Below are 18610 nucleotides of genomic sequence, written 5' to 3' on the forward strand. Positions count from 1 at the left end.
TACCTAAAGAAACCAATTCATGTAAAATATCGTAAATTAATTACACGCTTACGGTTGTCCTCACATGACTTAAAGATTGAAACAGGGAGGTATGATAATTTAACACGTGATTGTCGAAAATGTGAATCTTGCAACTTAAATGTAATTGAAGATGAGTTCCATTTTTTTACTTATTTGTCCATCACTTTGTAGTTTAAGAGATAAGTATATTAAAAAATACTTCTCCCGAAAACCAAGTGTCTATTAAGTTATACAGTTATTATCTACCTCTAATACTAAAGAACTGTGTAATCTAGGTAAATATTTATATTATGCAAACAAGCAACGAACTCTCCATGTGAATTATCCAAATCGATTATGTACACTTTGTTTTTCTTACTGTTTATTTAATATGTATATGTTCATATGTATAACCTATGAGACATTTGTCTCTTGGAATAAAGAACTTGAACTTGATAAAAGAGTAAGCATGAAGTATAACAGTTGGTAGTACCTATATATTCGACTATCGCAGTTCTCCCTATGCCCATGACATCAGCAAGATCCAGCGCGCCACTTTTGGAGGCAATGCTAAAACACCTCATACTTCTCTGATTCTCATAATAATGTAACAATAAAAATCTCATACAGAAATTATGAATCTTTTATTACAAAGTTTATATCAAATAATAACTTAATAAAACATATACACTATTAATATATGACAGAAGCATACAACAAACAATAAGCAACAAACTACAAAGAATAAGGGCTTTAATATGTCGCCTAAAATGTGGTCGTAACAAAAATGCATGTTTATGATGACTAATGGCTGCTGTTTTGAGATTCAAATTTCTTGAAATATGTATTTCTTTCCAACATATACCATATATCAATAAAGAGATTTTCAAGAAACAGAATGGATCTGGATTTCCTGCCAAACAAAATGAATACAGATCTTTGTTTAAAAGTCACGGCTTTAGATTTTGCTATTCAGATCAACATTTACAACAATAAATTTTGCAAGAATGCCGTGGAGATTAGATTGACCTAATGCTGAGAAATCAGTCACTGATTCATGAAAGGTGATTGATCAATGAAGCCTATTGGCAAATAATACGGCCCCGATCACACCTCCAAACCAGAGCAGGGAGCCCATCAAGAGGGTCAAGTTGATGAGTAGTCGGGTTCTCTCGGACGCTGTGATGGAACCCGAAAGGTTCCCATTCCGAAAAAGCTTCTCCGTCTACAAAACCGAAACTGCTATTGTGAAGCATTGAAATAGGAAAACATTGACCATAATTCATTTAAATTGTTTTTCAATTCTAGTAAAGCAATAACGTAGAACTTTAATGGTTACCGGCTTCTTTCTATAACAGTTTCTGAAATAAAAAGGATTTAAAACGATTTTTTAATAGAATTAATCGTTTAATTGCATCGTATGCTCGAACTTCCTCGGGATATTTTATAAGCATGCATGGAATGAAAATTCGAGGGGGTGTTATCTGATGAAGAATATTACGATGACAGGGAAATGTGAAGTTTTATTGCCCTGGCACGTGATTGTCTACTGTATAACAACCAATCAGATGTCGAGTTATGTAGAATAATTGTATTGAAGTATAATAATTTAATTAAGGTGGAATAAGACGTCATCACAACATGGATCATCTTCGCTAGCCAAGGGTTTTCGGTCCGCTTTGCTCCCCATAAACCCTTGGCGGATTTCATTACGAAAACTCGGTGATGTGGTGGCGCTATCTAGCGAGCAACTTGAGTTGCGCCCCTTGCATATTTACATTTTAATCGAATTAAACAACAGGTTATATACACACTACGGCATTAATACAACTTGAAAACATATTGACTACCGAATATCGGAACATAATTAACGATGCTATTAAATACGAATTAAGTTATAACCTAGGGAAAGCACGGAATGTGTTATATTCATAGTGTTTTGTAATGACCTGTACCGGGAGTGAAAAAGTCGCCGATTTATATGAAAGCTTTCATGCCATGAAATCAGGTATCGTTGTCGTGAATATTGCGGACCAAAGACATTAAATAAAACAGAGCTCACTGAACCTTTAAAAGCAATAACCATAAGCAGGAACGTATATACTAACGGGATAGGCAACTTCTACATTCGCCATGTTTACGTCCCATGTTATCACGCGAGCCTTGACAAGTTTGTAGAACTATGGCAGGCACGTAGCATCAGGGGGGGGGGGGGGGGGCAGGGGGGGCCTGGCCCCCCCCCTTCCCCCCACTTTTTCTCGCAGCAACCAATTTTTTAAAATTTACATATAAAAAAATGAATTATAACGGAGTTGGCCCCCCACTTTTTTGGAAGTAAGTAAAAAATTGATATGAAAATAAGGAAATGAGGAGTTAAATTGAGTCAAATTGAAGTTACTCCCCCCCGGATTAGGATTTTGAAGATTTTTGAAAACTTCAAATTTCCTTTCTTTTTTTTTTTGGCTTGTCAAGATTTTTTGGATGGGTCTGCCCCCCCCCCCCCCCCCCCACTTTCAATAACGATGCTACGTGCCTGTATGGTCATATACAATGTAGGTTTATAAAGCGATCTGGTTAGACCATCGTTGCGGAGACACTGTACTCGAGAACTTGTGTCTCAATTTGTTAAAAGCACCGAATGTTTTACCAAAGATCACACATGTGTTCTCTTTTAAAGTTTATATTTACCAGCACTGCGATTGGATCAGCTACTCGCAGCTGCAGCCAATCATAAAACAGATCTTGTCACCGAGTTTTCGTAATGAAATCCGCCAAGGGTTTATGGGGAGCAAAGTGGACCGAAAACCCTTGGCTAGCGAAGATGAACATGGATGACCTCTGATCGAAACGACATATCGTTTTACTGAAAGGATTTTATCGGCAGGAATATATAACATACTCCATAGCCGAGTGGATAAAGTGTCGGGGTTGTGATCCGAATATCCCGAGTTCGAATCCCGCAGGGGCTTCTGTTGTTACTGAATTGATATTTTTAAAAATTCATTTTTTTATCCCCAAACTGCAAATTGTTCCCAGTTTATTTATCATTATTTCTTTCATAATAAATAAAATAATTTATTGTTAATTTGAGTTACTTTTTCCAGGTGTGTTATTCCACCTTAATTTATATGCAGTGATATATGTGATAAAAACATGCTTACTTTAAATGAATAATAGATAGCAAGCAATCCAAGAGGAAAAAAACAAAATATTGCACTCAGAATAGCTCCCATTCGGAAGTCTTTTGGAGGGTTCCTTATGTATGCAACGTTAGGAGCGTAAGAAAGACCCTGTCAATAAAAAAAGAATTATTTTGCAAGTTTTAACGCATGGGTAAAGTTGCAAATAATCTTAAAAATGTTACCCTAAATGGACACATGAACAGTTGAAGAAGTCCTTAATTTTAAAATGTAAAACCAGCTAATCTGTTTTAAATCAGAAATTTGACAGGAATACAATGTGCTAACAAAGGAATGGCCATTGGTTGGTTTAGGAGCTATGGTGGACTCACTCGGTAGTATTCAGCACACAGCGGACTGGATTCATCCTCGGAAGCCTCGGCTGCGTCCAGCAGCACGGGCTCCCGGGGTGTCTGTTTTCTGGACATGGCGTGCACAAACCCACCGTCAGCTCTGCCGCCTAGGCTCCACCATGGCCTGGAAGTACACACATATATATATTTACAGCTGTATCAGATTATATAAAGCATGGCCTGAAAGTTTATTGGTGCTATGATAAAAGAAGATAAGACTATAAGAGAAAGCCTTTCTTGAGTCACAAGATACGATGACAAAACGGACTTGGAAACCAAAATATTGCGATGGTTTGACAATATGCAGAAAGGGTCCAGCAGGTTAGGTTGAGTGGGAGCTTTTACCCATATTTTCCTAAATAAGCATTCACCAACCATGGCCATAAATACGGCAAGTCTCACCATCTAGCTGTAAGTTGGTTCTATACATACAGTCAAATATAGGCCTGAGAGACGAGTCAGGCACAGGGGCCATCGTATCCGCTCTACTCTCTAGATGACATATATTTAAATATATAAATGGTGTGTGTGTGTGTGTGTTTATATATATATATATATATATATATATATATATATATATATATATATATATATATATATATATATATATATATATATATATATATATATATATATATATATATATATGTGTGTGTGTGTGTGTGTGTGTGTGTGTGTGTGTGTGTGTGTGTGTGTGTGTGTGTGTGTGTGTGTGTGTGTTATAGAGAGTAGAGAGGATGTGATGCCCCTGTGGGTCAGGTATTAACTCCTTGTTAACGACTCTGATTTCACTAGACAATGAACATGTAGGTTAAGGGTGAAATAGAATAACGATCTTTATCAGATTATTGTGTCACATTTGAGGCTTGAGGAAGAAATAGCACCTGTTTTGGAACTAAACCAATATCTTTGTTCCTTCATTTCCTTGACGATCTTTTTCTTAATATATGTATTACATCCTCCTTACTATAGTGTCCTCTTCCTTGTATACATAGAACACTACGCTTTGAAGTTTAATGCCAGATAACGTGTAAATGAAGAATGGATTATAGTGTACCAGCCTTTTGCAACAAAAAACAAACATGATATTCAGATTATTTCGCGGCCACTTTCTTCGCCAAAAATTCCTTGAACATTTGCATTTTCATTTCCACTTCGAGATAAAAGCAACGTATTTTTCAAACTTAATTAAATCAAACACTTAACTGCAGTCCATTCAACAGAACCAACGGATGATTGAGTTATCTAGCCTTTAGGTTGAAATGCTGTTATCTAAAATAAATCCCTGTTCCAGCGTTTTAAGCTCCCCTTGAGCTGGAAATATGGCATACACTTTTAGTCCGTCCTGAATTATTCAGCTTTCGATCCCATATTCTTCTTAAACAGTAATCATTTAACAATGAATTCTAAACGTATCCTAAAGCTTTTTTAAACTCATGTACTTACATTGGGTACACCAGTGGGTGCCTCGTTGGCAAGTACATTTTGTAATCAGTCATTTATTTTAACTTCATAAAGTATTTCCTGCATTTACTATACATAATGGTCATTCATTGATAATTATGGAAGTAATTGTCTATTGTTATCTTGACTCATGACACCAATATGGTCACGAGATCACACAGCCAGCTCAAGGTCGGAAATACAAATGTATACTGCACTACAAATAAAAACACGCTTGTCGAGTGCGCAACTATGATGAAGTAGTCGTTACTTAAAGTAAATCAACATGTCTTCTACACCAGTAAATATAAACAATACTCACAAAGACGGTTTACACGTGTTCAAGACTGTAATTTGATAGTAAGAACAAGATTACCTCCTTTCTGCGAATTTGCGGTCTCCACGGTCTTATGACACTCACGGCACCACTTGCCTTACTTGGTTTACTTTCAGTTTCGCTTGTTTACAAGGGGATCGGAATATCGATCCCGGTTTTATTAATGGAAGAATTGAACATCTTCAGACCAAAATTAAAATAAAGACATCTTAAGCAGTGTTTTTTAATATTTTTAATGTAATGCTATTTTTGTGTTGTATGAACGTGGTTGGTTTTTATTATATGCTGGCAAGGAAACATCACACAAATCCACCCATAGATAACATGCGCGGATCCAGAAAATTTTTCCAGGGGGGGTCCGAAGGATAATTGTGTTTGCCAGGGGGGGGGGGGGGGGGTCCGAGGCATATTTTCGCGATAATTTTACTATGTAAATTTAATAAATTTTCATTTTCCAGGGGGGGGGGGTCTAGATCCGCGCATGGATAATATACGTAATTATTATATTCATCTTCGCAAACCAAGTCTTTGTTTACTTGCAAATGTCTTAATACCAAACGTCTTCCTTGTCCATGGTTTTCGCCGTGTGGATTAAAATAAAGATCTAGTAAATGAAAGCTGCCTAGAGTTCTATGAAATTCAAGTTATAAATTATTTGAATGATGCTTCATAACAGTAGCTTTGTTTGATATGATAATGTATATAAGTCATATTTTAAACTGTTCTTTTCTATGAAATATGAAGGAAATATCTAACAAACCTATTTGTCCATTTATATTATCTTGAAATAAACAAACTAAACCAGCTATATTCAATTTATCATCATTTTAAAAAAAGAGTTCACGCGCTTGTTTAATGCCGTTTTTGGAGAGACCGTAGGCATTCTATATTTCATTTGTCAAAAATTTACAAAACTCCCGAGATTTGTTACTAATTACCTTCATATTACGTACTAATTGATAAATAAAAACATTATTTTTTATTGTATTTACGTTACCAAAAATTTTAAGTCCTAGCACACCCTATCAAACAATGCCGGCTTTTGTTATGAAGCATCATAATAAAATAAAATTATATCACGAATTCCATGCATCGAAAAATTAAAATATGCCATTTGATAGACCATTGCTTAAGTAGTTTATAACCACCTATGTCATTAATTTGTCATTTGTCATTAATTTATCTCACCTGTTAGGTGAGGTATTTACGTACCTGTAAAAAAAAATTCCTACAGGAAAATAATTTTTCGCATAGGAATAACAATTTTCTTATAGGACATTTGGAATTTCATGACGGAGTAAAATAACCTACTATAGGAATTTTTATTCCAATAGAATTTTAACAAAACTTTCCAAATTTCCGATAGGAAATCTTAATTTCCTACAGGAAAACTACCTATCTGAATCAAATTCCAGCTGGTAATACTTTTTTCCAAAAGAAAAATCTATATAACTCCTATAAGGATTTTCAATATTTTCTGTAGGAAATTATTTCTCCTATGGGTCAAGAGAAATTGTCCTACGGGAATTATTATTTTCCTATAGGATATTAATTTTCTGATTAAAAAATGCATGTATGCACAAAATACTTTAAAGCAGAGCAGGGCAAATTAACCAACAAAGTAAATATAAAGTCTCAGCCTTTGGACCTAACGTCGGAACCCGTGAGTTTTGTATCCGTTTCAAACAAAGTAACGGATAGAAACATTATGGGTTCTGACAATGCTTCTGACCCAGGTTCAGGTCATTATAAGATATAATAACATTCCCTCATACTACCTGTATAATAACTGTAGCTTCAGGCAACTTGGGGGTGGGGGGGGGTCGGCTGCTCCTCCCCTACCTTTTCTCACAGCAGACTTTTTTTTAAAATTTACATATATAAAATCATACTTTTGTATCACAAAATTACTGGGTAGGGTTAAAAATATTCAGAAAAAACTTTGTTTTTAAATACACATCTCCCTATTTGTTAAACACCATCATGCCATATTTTTCATGACAATTTCAAAATTTTTATATGAAAATGTATCATGATGAAAAAAGGACATCATATAAATAATTTTAAAAATTTCAAAAAAGAATCCAAACCACAATTTATAACAATTTATTGTCAAGTTCTCAATCAACCTTTATAAAATTAAGTTAACCAACACTCAGACTTATCTTTTCTTTGCATTTTTACATTTTTACATTTTTCTTTTCCATTCACACATAAAGAAATAACAATTCGTAAAAAACAAATGCTATAATTTGTTATTCTGTAGAACCACCTGCTGCTGCCTCCACGTGAGTTAAGTTGACATAATCATCTGGCATCTTATTACCATGTGGAGGGGGGCCTATCAATTTTTCAATGTCTTCATATGATAAAGTTTCCCTTTCCATTAATGCTTTTGCAACCTGCAGATCAAAATATCTCATAATACAATAAATATTTCTAAGGCAATCATATATACCGGTAATTATATTAATGTAAACTCGAAAATCACTGTACCAAATGCTTTCATACCTTTATTTGTCCACTTTTTTTGAAAATGTAGTATTTTCATAATTCAGTGTAATAATTTACTTTCTGTGGATAACATACATTATATTTACCTTATGCACTTTTTTCATATTTTCCTCCAATATCTTCTTTGACTGCACACTAGCTTTTGTAACCAAATTTCTTGCCTCCTGTCAATTGAAGAGAACAGGATTTTTCCAACTTAATCAATATTTTTTGTTAACGGGTATACTGTATTTTTAAATAAATCATTAAGAGGATATTGATATACCAATAAATTAATAAGATGATATTGATATACTGGTACCACTTATTAAATATATGTGTCAATTTTTCTCACCGTGTCAATCATATTCTCCATATATTTACTGTAGGGTTTAGGGAGGGTTTCATCCCCCTCCTCGAAATGAAATGAGATTTGGCCAACATTTTCATTCATTCCAAATTCTCTAACTTGTAGGTAAGCAAGTTTTTTGACAATATCCAGATCTTTTTCAGCAGCTGTATAATTTAAATCAAAACTGATTGAAAAAAGTTTAAGATGTAAACACAACTACTTAAATTTCTATTAAATTTCGCCCTTCCAAAACTTATCTAACCATTTTAAATTTTTGTAAATTGTAGAATTTACTGTGGATTCCTTTTTTTATGTGTGTATGTGAGTTTTTATGTGAGTTAATTCCCTGATTCCACTGTTTTATATAAAATTGTGAGTATCAAATAAACTTGTGTTAACAAATGTCCAAAACAAGAGGCCCATGGGCCACATCGCTCACCTGAACAGCAGTTCCTTGTAACATTACATTTCGTAGCATATGCTTTTTCCATTTTAAACATTGAACCCCTTTCTGGGGACCCAGTTATGGTCCGAGGTTTATGGTTGGCTTGAACAACATAAACAGTAACATAGGAATGAAAATGTGTAGCACTGCGGTAGGACCGCACGTACACAACCTGAAAAACTGAACGTAGCAGAGTTCCACTTCAAGAGAAATAACTCTCAGACTGTACAGAACATCAAGAAAGATAACTCTTGGTTCCACTACATTAGAGTTTACACAATTTGAGGATCCTTGCATAATAATCTCACAAACTGTAGCATTATAGTTCTCGAGAAAAACTTTTTAAAAACATTTTCAATATATCTTTCTATGTTAAACTTTGAACCCCTCTTGGGGCCACAGTATTAGTCCAAGGCTAAAGTTTTAATTATTTGGAATCTACATTATTTAAGGATGCTTGCATAGTTATCTCACAAGCTGAAGCATTATAGTTCCCTAGAAAAAGATTTTTCAACATTTTCCCTCTATATTTCTATGCTTAACTTTGAACACCTCTTGAGGCGCCAGTATTAGATTGAGGTCACAGCTTTTATAATTTCGAATCTACACTATTTGAGGGTGCTTACGTAGTTATCTGACAAATTGATGCATTGTAGTTCTCGAAAAGAAGATTTTTAAACATTTTCCATATATACCGGTACTTCTACATTTAACTTTAAACCCATCTTGGGTCCCTAGTATTAGTCCAGGGGTCACTATTTTAAAACTGTCGAATCTTCATTACCCAAGGTTGTATGCATGATAGTAATCTCACAAATTGAGGCATTGTAGTTCTCGAGAAGAAGATATTTTAACGTTACCTTTATATTTCTATAATAAACTTTGACCCCATCTTGGGGCCCCAGTATTGGTCCGGGGGTCACGATTTTACCAATTAGGAATCTACATGAGCGAAGGCATAGAAATTCCACAAACTAAAACATTGTAGTTCTTGAGAAGAAAATTTTTATACTTTTCCTTTATGTTTTTTAAAATGTTTAAATTTTGAACCCCTCTTGGTGCCCATCAATTGTCCGGGAGTTACAATTTTTTGAATCTACATTATTCAAGGATGTACATGTATGCATAGTAATATCCCAAACAGTTGCACTATAATTCTTGAGAAGAAGATTTTAAAACATTTTCCTATATATGTTAAAATCTAAACCCCTACTGGGGCCCCACTTTTTGTTCAGGGGTCACGATTTTTACAATCTTCACTATATATACAACCGTTTGTGTATGTATTGGCATTTTTGGTGAATTGGTTTTTGAGAAGAAAATTTTTAAACATTTTTCATATGTAGTTCTATGTTAAACTTTGAACCCCGCCTGGGGCTGCAGTTTTGATTTGAGGGTCACGATTTCTACAATTTAGAATCTTCATTATACATACAAGCTTTTGTGTAAATATTGGCATTTCTGGTGCAGTGGTTCTTGAGAAGAAGATTTTTTAAACATTTTCCGAAGGTATATCTATGTTAAACTTTGAACCCCGCCTGGGGCCCCAGTTTTGGTTCGAGGGTCACGATTGTTATAATTTAAAATCTTCACTATATATACAAGCTTTTGTGTAAATATTGGCATTTCTGGTGCTGTGGTTCTTGAGAAGAAGATTTTTAAACATTTTCCTGAGGTATATCTATGTTTAATTTGAACCCCGCCTGGGGCCCCAGTTTTGGTCCGAGGGTCACGATTTTTACAATTTAGAATCTTCACTATGTATACAAGCTTATGTGTAAATATTGGCATTTCTGGTGCAGTGGTTCTTGAGAAGAAGATTTTTTAAAAATTTTCCTATGTATTTCTATGTTAAACTTTGAACCCCGCCTTGGGCCCCAGTTTTGGTCCGAGGGTCACGATTTTTACAATTTAGAATCTTCACTATATATACAAGTTTTTGTGTAAATATTGGCATTTCTGGTGCAGTGGTTCTTGAGAAGAAGATTTTTAAAACATTTTCCTATGTATTTCTATGTTAAACTTTGAACCCCGCCTGGGGCCCCAGTTTTGGTCCGAGGGTCACGATTTTTACAATTTAGAATCTTCACTATATATACAAGTTTTTGTGTAAATATTGGCATTTCTGGTGCAGTGGTTCTTGAGAAGAAGATTTTTAAAGACATGCACCCTATACTTACTGTTTCGCAATTATCTCCCTTTTGAAAAGGGCTGTGCCCTTTATTTTTACAATTTATAACCCCCTTTCCATAAGGATGCTTTGTATTAAATTTGGTTAAATTTGGCCCAGTGGTTTTTGAGAAGAAATTGAAAATGTGAAAAGTTTACAGACGGACGGACAGACAGACGGACGGACGGACGGACGGACGGACGGACGACGGACAACGGGTGATCAGAAAAGCTCACTTGAACCTTCGGTTCAGGTGAGCTAAAAATGAAAGCAAGATTTTAAAATCTGCTAAGAGTGCATCTCACAAACATATGTATATATATTAACTGTATGCAATTTATTAGGAATCCACAGTAAAACATAGCAAAGTTGCCAGTGATGTCAACATTTATAATACCTGTAGAATGATGGTTGAAAACCAGAGCCTCTGTAGCACTGCCTGCTAAGTGCACAAGCATCTTCTCAAATAACTACAAAAGACAGAATTATCAATCAGAATATTTGACAGTAGTTCCCAGTGAAAACAGACAAAGCATTTACACAATTTTCTTGATTGATATGTAAATGTATACTTCCAATTTTTGTTATTATCATGACAAAATATTTATTGCAAGCATATGGGAAAGTGTACACATACATTAGTCATATTTTTTCTTACCTGCACATTTGTTTGAAGATCCCTCTCTGGCTTATAATACTGATAATGGCCTAATCTGTATTTACTTCGAGGTACAATTGAAATCTAAAAGGATTATATCATACAATATATAATTTTGAATGTTCCCTGATAAAAATTTTATTGCCTTTGAATCATAATATTCTTGGAGACTACATTTAAAAACATGTACATGTATTACAATTTTCTGAAGAAATTATGCGTGATTTTTCACTGGGGTTTCATCAATATTCATTGATGCCAAATTTTGTGGAATTTATTGTTGAGTTGATCAACAAAATAAGATGTTCATTTATGGTAAGTGCAATTTCTAATTAGTAATAACATTTTAGGTTGTTTGAACTGTTGGCCATTGTTCTTAGAACTGTGTCTTTCCACAAAAAAAGATATTCATAAATGTTAATGAAACAGCAGTGCTAAAGAAAAAAAACTTCATAGATGAGTAATAGTATTCAAATTTATAAAGGTTATGAATAAATGAAATCAAATGAACATCAATTTACCTTTAAAATGGCATCAGAAGTTCTGGTCAACCATGAAACCACAGCTCTTCCTGCCTCATAGTACGCATTGATCTTTTTCTCGCGGGCATCCCTCACAAAAGATCGCTTCTCTGGACCGCCGATGATCCTCTGTAGAGCGTAGTCCATGTCTGCCATTGTTACATGATCTTTGTTGTTGGTTGCAGCGTAAATGGCTGCTTCATTACACACATTGGCAATGTCAGCACCTGATAAAGATACATAAAGTCACCACAGGTGACTTTAAAATAAATAATGCCTCTAGTTCCTAGTAGGTTTCTCTGGTTAAAAATTTTCATTGTAAAATGAAAAAGAAAACTTTGCAAGCATCGCATCCAAATCTGTGTAAAGATCAGGAAGCACAGGAACATAGTAATTAGCTGTTTGCAAGGATGATACATATAATACAGGCAGTTATAGTTAGTGATTTAGCAATCTTGTACAAGTAAAATCTATTCCTCTCTTACAAACGTACAAGTAGGCTTATTCTGCTATCAGTTTAATATGAAAATTGAGACACTTTTCCTAATGCTCTCCATTTTCTTTAAAATAAATAGTGCCTCTTTATCTTTTTCACCTGACATTCCGGGTGTAAGCTGAGCTAGTCGTGGTGCAAATACAGAAATGGAGAAGTCTATTTTAATCTTCGACAAATACATTTCAAAGAGTTCCACTCTCTCCTCAGATGTGGGCAGGTCAATAAGGATATGTCTATCAAGTCTTCCTGGACGTAGCAAGGCCTGAACAACAGAAAGGAAAACAGACCATGCAGTCTTGATTCTAATTTAATTCACAGTCTTAAATTACAATATATACCGGTAGCTTAAATAGCCACAATTCTTATCTACCACAGATTGATAGATTTGAGTGGTTAAAAATATGATTACTTATGAGGTAATCTGGGAAAATCCAGTACAATACCCATAGTTTGATTACAGAGTAAGATCAGCTGGACAGTATAGAACATTAAATTAAGTTATCCGTGATTAATGGGATAAAGGATACAAAATTCATGATACGATAAAAGAAATCGTAAGCTAAAATATAAGATTAAAAACTCTTCATTTGATTTGTGAGAATCTTCAGTGGTAAGCTGGGAAAATAGATGTGTGTCCATGGTATGATAAATGAAAATGGTAAGCTGAGAGGGTTGACTACTGCACTGAGAATACAAACTGCACTGATGTCCTACCTTGTCCAATATATCCACCCTGTTTGTGGCCCCCAGCAAAATCACTCCTTCTGTCGTATTAATGCCGTCCATCTCCACTAACAGCTGATTCAGTGTCTGATCTTCTTCTGTGTTGCCTCTTCCTCTATAATTCATGATAATAAGCCAAATATTTCAATCTTCATTACAGGTGTTTAAATTAGTATAATAAGAATTCAAAACAGGAACACATACTTTGAAATATACTCATAGAAATATGCTTATAAACATACAGTTCTGTACTACATGAGAATTTATACTAACACATGTACACAAGAAAAATAATTACATCAAAATTATTTTATTTACAAGATCTGAACTAATAAACACAACTTTAAATACAACATATTATACTATAATGTACCGGTATATGAAGAAATAAAATGACAGATATGTAAACATGGATAAAAGTAATCCCATGTGCTACATACCCCTTGCCACCACGAACTCTTCCTATGGCATCGAGTTCATCAATGAATATAATACATGGGGCCCGAGCTCTGGCAGTCTTAAATAGCTCTCTCACTCGGGAGGCTCCTTTACCTACATGTACATAGTAGAAAATTTATTTCATAATATTATACCTATATTTAATTACTGCATTTTCTCTCGCTCTCTCTCTCTCTCTCTTGCGTGTTTTTAGATCACACCTAACAAATTGTTTTAAAATTCTTATCACTTTGGCTGGAGGCTTGAATGTTATGTAATTGACAACTGACATTCAAATTTTGGCTAAGCATTAGAAATACCTAAAATATCATAAACAATATAATATACATTTTAAAATCTGTGTTAAATTTTGCTTTAGTTTGTTTGAAATTGTTTGAGTACATACTTTACAGTTTTGTCTAACAACATCATTACATCATACTGAATTTTGCAAACACCAATTTCTATTTTATGGAAATTCAACCCACCTCCAAATATTTCCACAAATTGAGATCCAGCTCTATAGAAGAAAGGTACACCTGCTTCAGCAGCTACAGCCTTGGCCAAAAGTGTTTTCCCACATCCTGGTGGACCAAGTAATAGGGCTCCATGTGGAATCTTAGCACCTAACCTCTGTAAATATAAGATATGAGGGATATTGTTTTAAATGTCATCTTATCTTGTGTGAAGTCAACATAGTAAAGTTAATTAATTGAAGAAGATTCTATGTTAATAGTTATTGTTATATGGGACACTGAATGAATAACTTCGATATATGATATATATTGTTCAGTACCACTATCAATTTCCCCTGATCCAGAATCAACAAAATATAAAGCATTTTCACTGTATCATCAATAAAACCCACTCTTATCATCAAAATCCATGCACTCGGTTGGATACATGGAAGCAGCGATTACAGATTAAATTAACTTTCACCATTTTACAAAACAAAAGATGTTTGTGAAACACTTATGCCCGTTCCTTGAAAACATCCCCAAAGAAAATTAATATAAACTGCAAATAATTGGAATTTTTCTGAGCCCAAGGGGAAATACTCTGAAAAATTGCTCATCGTACCCAAAATTGAAACTGACTTTGATATTATGTTAAATCTTTAGGCCAAATTTCATTTCAATATGTGCATTGTGCAACCTCTGCAAAGAAAATGAACAGGAACTGCAAATAATTGGAATTTTTCTACATCCAAGGGGCATAACTTTGTCAAAAATTGCTCCATCATACCCAAAATTAATTTGACCTAGTTATTATCATCATAAATCTTTACACCAAAATCCATTTCAGTAATTGCAACCTCTGTGGAGAAAATGAACGGAAACTGTTGGTGGACAGTCTGACTGACAGACAGAGAGACAGACGTAGAGCAGCAAAGCAATATGCCCACCCTTCTTTGATCAGGGCATAAAAATAAAAGCTCTCTTAAGAGTTGGGGAACTGAAATTCAAAGTTTATATTCCTGTTTGCCAATAGATATTTTAATCAAATTTAGTCAAGATTGTCTAAGTAGTTTTGCTAAGTGGGGGATGAAGTGACATAAAAATGCAAAAAGACACAAGATTGCAATGTATGGCTTTTGTACTTAAAAAGAGATTTCACTTAAAGCTCTTCCTTAATTGAACTGGATTCATTCATTAAAAAAAACTTCTGAGTACATATATTAAAAATAAATAGGAAGAAAGGGTATTATACCTGATATCTTAAGTGGTTCATCAAGCATCATACCTGATATCTTACAGGTTCTTTAAACATACCTGATATTTCAGAAGGATTATTGAACATCATACTTGATATTTCAAAAGGTTCTTCATGCATTATACCTGATATCTCAGAGGGTTCTTCAAATAATCAACAAACTCCATCACTTCCACTTTAGCTTCCTTTATACCAGCAATATCCTTGAACTTAATCTGTTTCTCATTATGTGTTTTGACTTGATTGTTAAAACTTTCATCAAACTGTGCCCTGCTCTTAAAACTCTGTAAGCATTACAGAAATGATAAAATTAATACAACAGACATAGTAAAAAACGAAAGGATTCAAATCAAATATAATTTCTACAGTTTCTTCTCCTTAATATCAAATCAAAATTAATCTTCTGAATCAACGGCAACAACCTCTGGCTTCACATCTGATTTGAATGCTGTTGTATCTTGCTTAGTGCTTTTTCCATTCTGTTTGCTAAACTTTGCATTTTCCGCTGCTGTGATTATTCTGATGGTTCTTTTAAAGGCCAAGAAATATGCAAATCCTATTATCAACATTGGCAAAAGCATTGTCAAATGTTTCCTAAAACAGATGAAAAATAAGACCACTTTTTTAAAAGTGAACATTAAGTTGACATAGATTAATTATTACATACAGGTAAACATAACAGAAAGTTTGCAATTTCAAAGGAATTGTCAATCTTTAATGTTTTGTCAATGTACCAGTATACTGTAGCCAAGTTGCCTATAATATATGTAGTACCTATAATTGTAGGTTGGTTTATTAGTCTTTTTTTACCTGGTGAACTTTATTTTTTCACTCTTCCAAAGAATTGTCACAAAAGAGCACCAGTCCACCTCATAGTTTTATTATCATTTAATCATACTAACCTGCCCTCATCAAAAATCACATCATTTTTGACATTAGGATTTCCTTCCGTAGCACGTCTGACATAGGGCACAACATTACTGAATGGCTCTTGAAATAAAACCCAGCAACCACTGGGAATAGTGACCTGGAAAGGATGGAAATGGACAGTCAACCTTATACAAGCTTTTATGCAGGACTTGCTCATGCATACCAATATAATTCTTAAAAACATCACGGTTTTGAATGACAAAGTATCCTGCATACGTATTAACGGATGAAAGAGAGACTTACTGTTTTTCCTGCATAGCTATCATAGAGATAAACTCGGACACCTTGAGGATGTTTAACTATTTTTCTCACCTAAAAAATCAAACAAAAATGGAAATTTAAAAACATCAGGAACCCTTATTTTCAGTTTATTTCAACTGGAAAAACATAATCTTTTTGATAATATTTTTTTGTCCATCAATTTGTTAACTTTATGTCTAGTAATTAATCAATCCAGCTTTGCTTTGTCCAAAATCCTTCAAACTTAGCATTAGCTGCAGTTTTGGTCTATAAGTTATACAAACAAGAGTGGCAAATATATCCAAACTGTTGAAATTCATACTGTTAAAAAATGATTCAGATTTCAACAGTTAGATGACGAAGATGATGACATGTCCTTAAAACTTTCTGCTAAACTATTAGTATAATTTTTTTTGGCAAAGTCCATATAATTAAATCATTCTTACAATTTATACTTTATGTTTATCTTTATTTTGTCATCCTAAAATGACAGTCTTATTAGAATTTCATTCACCTAAAGTACATTACTTAATGCAATTAATCCAAACATACTTTTCCTCCAGCTATCATATTATCAAATTCATTCTTTGAAACGGTTCCACTGTAGGAATATTCCATTAAGGAGTAATCTCGAGTAACTGCCAGGGAAACCAGTGCGAAGACTATAGCAAAGAAAAACAGGGGGTCGTTTGCATCTGCAGAAAAGACAATTCACAATTCAATATTGAAAATGCTAAATCTGCCATGTTTAAAACAAGTTGTTTAACATTACATACAGATTGTTGAATGACAAAAATGCACGCCTTAATAAAAATCATAGATTCCTAAATGAAATGTTCTCACTTTTTGCTGCTATTTCCTGAGCAATAGCTTCTTTTTTCTTTTCCTCCTCTTCCTCTTCTTTACTTCTCTCTTTTTCATTATTTTCATCACTTTTCTTTTCACTGTTGTCATCTTTTTTCTCTTTATCTTTTTCTAGTTTTATTGTTGTGGTACTGAAGTTTGACCGTGCTGCAGATAAAAAGCTTTATATGAGACCAAGCTTAGATGAATACTTTTGACCACGTGCAAACAAGGGTATTGCATTATGTAAAGAAACAATCATTTTCTGTTCAGGTTTGACCATGCACCACCAAAACAATTCCATTACTACATTATAAAAAAAATTGTTCTGGTTTCATTCTGACAGTATAAAAAATACATTCAACAGTGTAAATAGATATAACGGCATCTCTATAAATAAAAAAAAAAAAACAGTATTCAGAGAGGCATTAATGGTTTAAGAAGACATTTGTACACTTCATTCCTAAATGGCATTTTTAAAATACATGGTACTTTAAATTTAGGAAAAACCTCATCTAAAACATCAGATGACAAGTAAATACATTGTATATGGATATTATTGTTTACCTTGGTACCAAAGGACCTGACACTCGCTGTGACTGTCTTTAAGATAAGATCTTGCTGACATTAATTTGGACCAGGAGAGGCATGTCTGTTTGTTCATGGAGTTTCTCCAGTCACACCTCTGAATGATAATCACATTTCTTACAAAACTTTATCAGTTAATTAAGTGGCTTATTTGTTGCAGAGACATAATGTCTCTGGTTGTTGGATAGTGTAGTATTTGCAAAAACAAAAATAAAATTAATCATAAACATGCTTCTTCATATTACAATAAAAGAAATCATTAAAAACCCTTTTAATCATGATAATGATGAAATCATCATAAGAATGTTCTAATAATTAAACAGATCAAATCGCACAAGAATGGAAAACTAAGAAACAACCACAAATCATACATAAACATTTCAATTCAACTTATTATAGAACAAATAACTTAATTTGTGGTTCAGTTTTATTTATGACTTTTATCAAATTACGCAACTTATGAATGACAGAGGCAATTCGAAAATAAATTATTTAACTTACTCTGCACTGTAGATCATAAAAATTAAAATCTCTTGAAGTGCCGGTACTTGACGTACGTATATGAATTATATTCGGATTATGTTTACAAACTTTTCCTTTGAAATGTGATAAAATATAATTTCTCATCCTCGCTTTTGCAAATATTTTCTTCTCCATTCTGAGCTCGAACCCGATTTAAAATAAAAAC

At 33.8% G+C, this 18610-nt stretch overlaps 2 protein-coding genes across 3 annotated transcripts in view; both read right to left on the reverse strand.

The window, feature by feature from the left end:
* LOC128187720 (paraplegin-like) overlaps positions 1-18608 on the reverse strand; it is a 49200-nt gene extending 30592 nt beyond the window's left edge. The window contains exons 1-18 of the mRNA XM_052858214.1: positions 18424-18608; positions 17902-18019; positions 17335-17502; positions 17044-17186; positions 16495-16563; positions 16224-16348; positions 15744-15915; positions 15447-15605; positions 14097-14241; positions 13611-13722; positions 13162-13285; positions 12547-12709; positions 11952-12178; positions 11431-11514; positions 11170-11242; positions 8161-8321; positions 7913-7990; positions 7496-7714 (exon numbers count right to left, since the gene is read on the reverse strand). Of these exons, the coding sequence (XP_052714174.1) occupies positions 7568-7714; positions 7913-7990; positions 8161-8321; positions 11170-11242; positions 11431-11514; positions 11952-12178; positions 12547-12709; positions 13162-13285; positions 13611-13722; positions 14097-14241; positions 15447-15605; positions 15744-15915; positions 16224-16348; positions 16495-16563; positions 17044-17186; positions 17335-17502; positions 17902-18019; positions 18424-18579 (2424 nt within the window). The 5' untranslated portion in view covers positions 18580-18608 and the 3' untranslated portion in view covers positions 7496-7567. The remainder of the gene's footprint in view (positions 1-7495; positions 7715-7912; positions 7991-8160; positions 8322-11169; positions 11243-11430; positions 11515-11951; positions 12179-12546; positions 12710-13161; positions 13286-13610; positions 13723-14096; positions 14242-15446; positions 15606-15743; positions 15916-16223; positions 16349-16494; positions 16564-17043; positions 17187-17334; positions 17503-17901; positions 18020-18423) is intronic.
* LOC128187728 (synapse differentiation-inducing gene protein 1-like) lies at positions 630-5134 on the reverse strand. Of its 2 annotated transcripts, XM_052858239.1 has the most exons (5): positions 4979-5134; positions 3512-3656; positions 3162-3290; positions 1340-1361; positions 630-1225 (listed from the first exon to the last, which is right to left on the reverse strand). In XM_052858239.1, the coding sequence occupies exons 1-4, from the start codon at positions 5029-5031 to the stop codon at positions 1350-1352; spliced, it is 339 nt and encodes a 112-aa protein (XP_052714199.1). In that variant the 5' UTR covers positions 5032-5134; the 3' UTR covers positions 630-1225; positions 1340-1349. The 2 variants fall into 2 exon arrangements, with proteins under 2 accessions (XP_052714199.1, XP_052714198.1); XM_052858238.1 differs by lacking the exon at positions 1340-1361 and having other exon boundaries at positions 4979-5132.
* Positions 18609-18610: the final 2 nt, after the last annotated feature.

Source organism: Crassostrea angulata, chromosome 6, assembly GCF_025612915.1.
Source record: "Crassostrea angulata isolate pt1a10 chromosome 6, ASM2561291v2, whole genome shotgun sequence".
Classification (NCBI taxonomy): domain Eukaryota; kingdom Metazoa; phylum Mollusca; class Bivalvia; order Ostreida; family Ostreidae; genus Magallana; species Magallana angulata.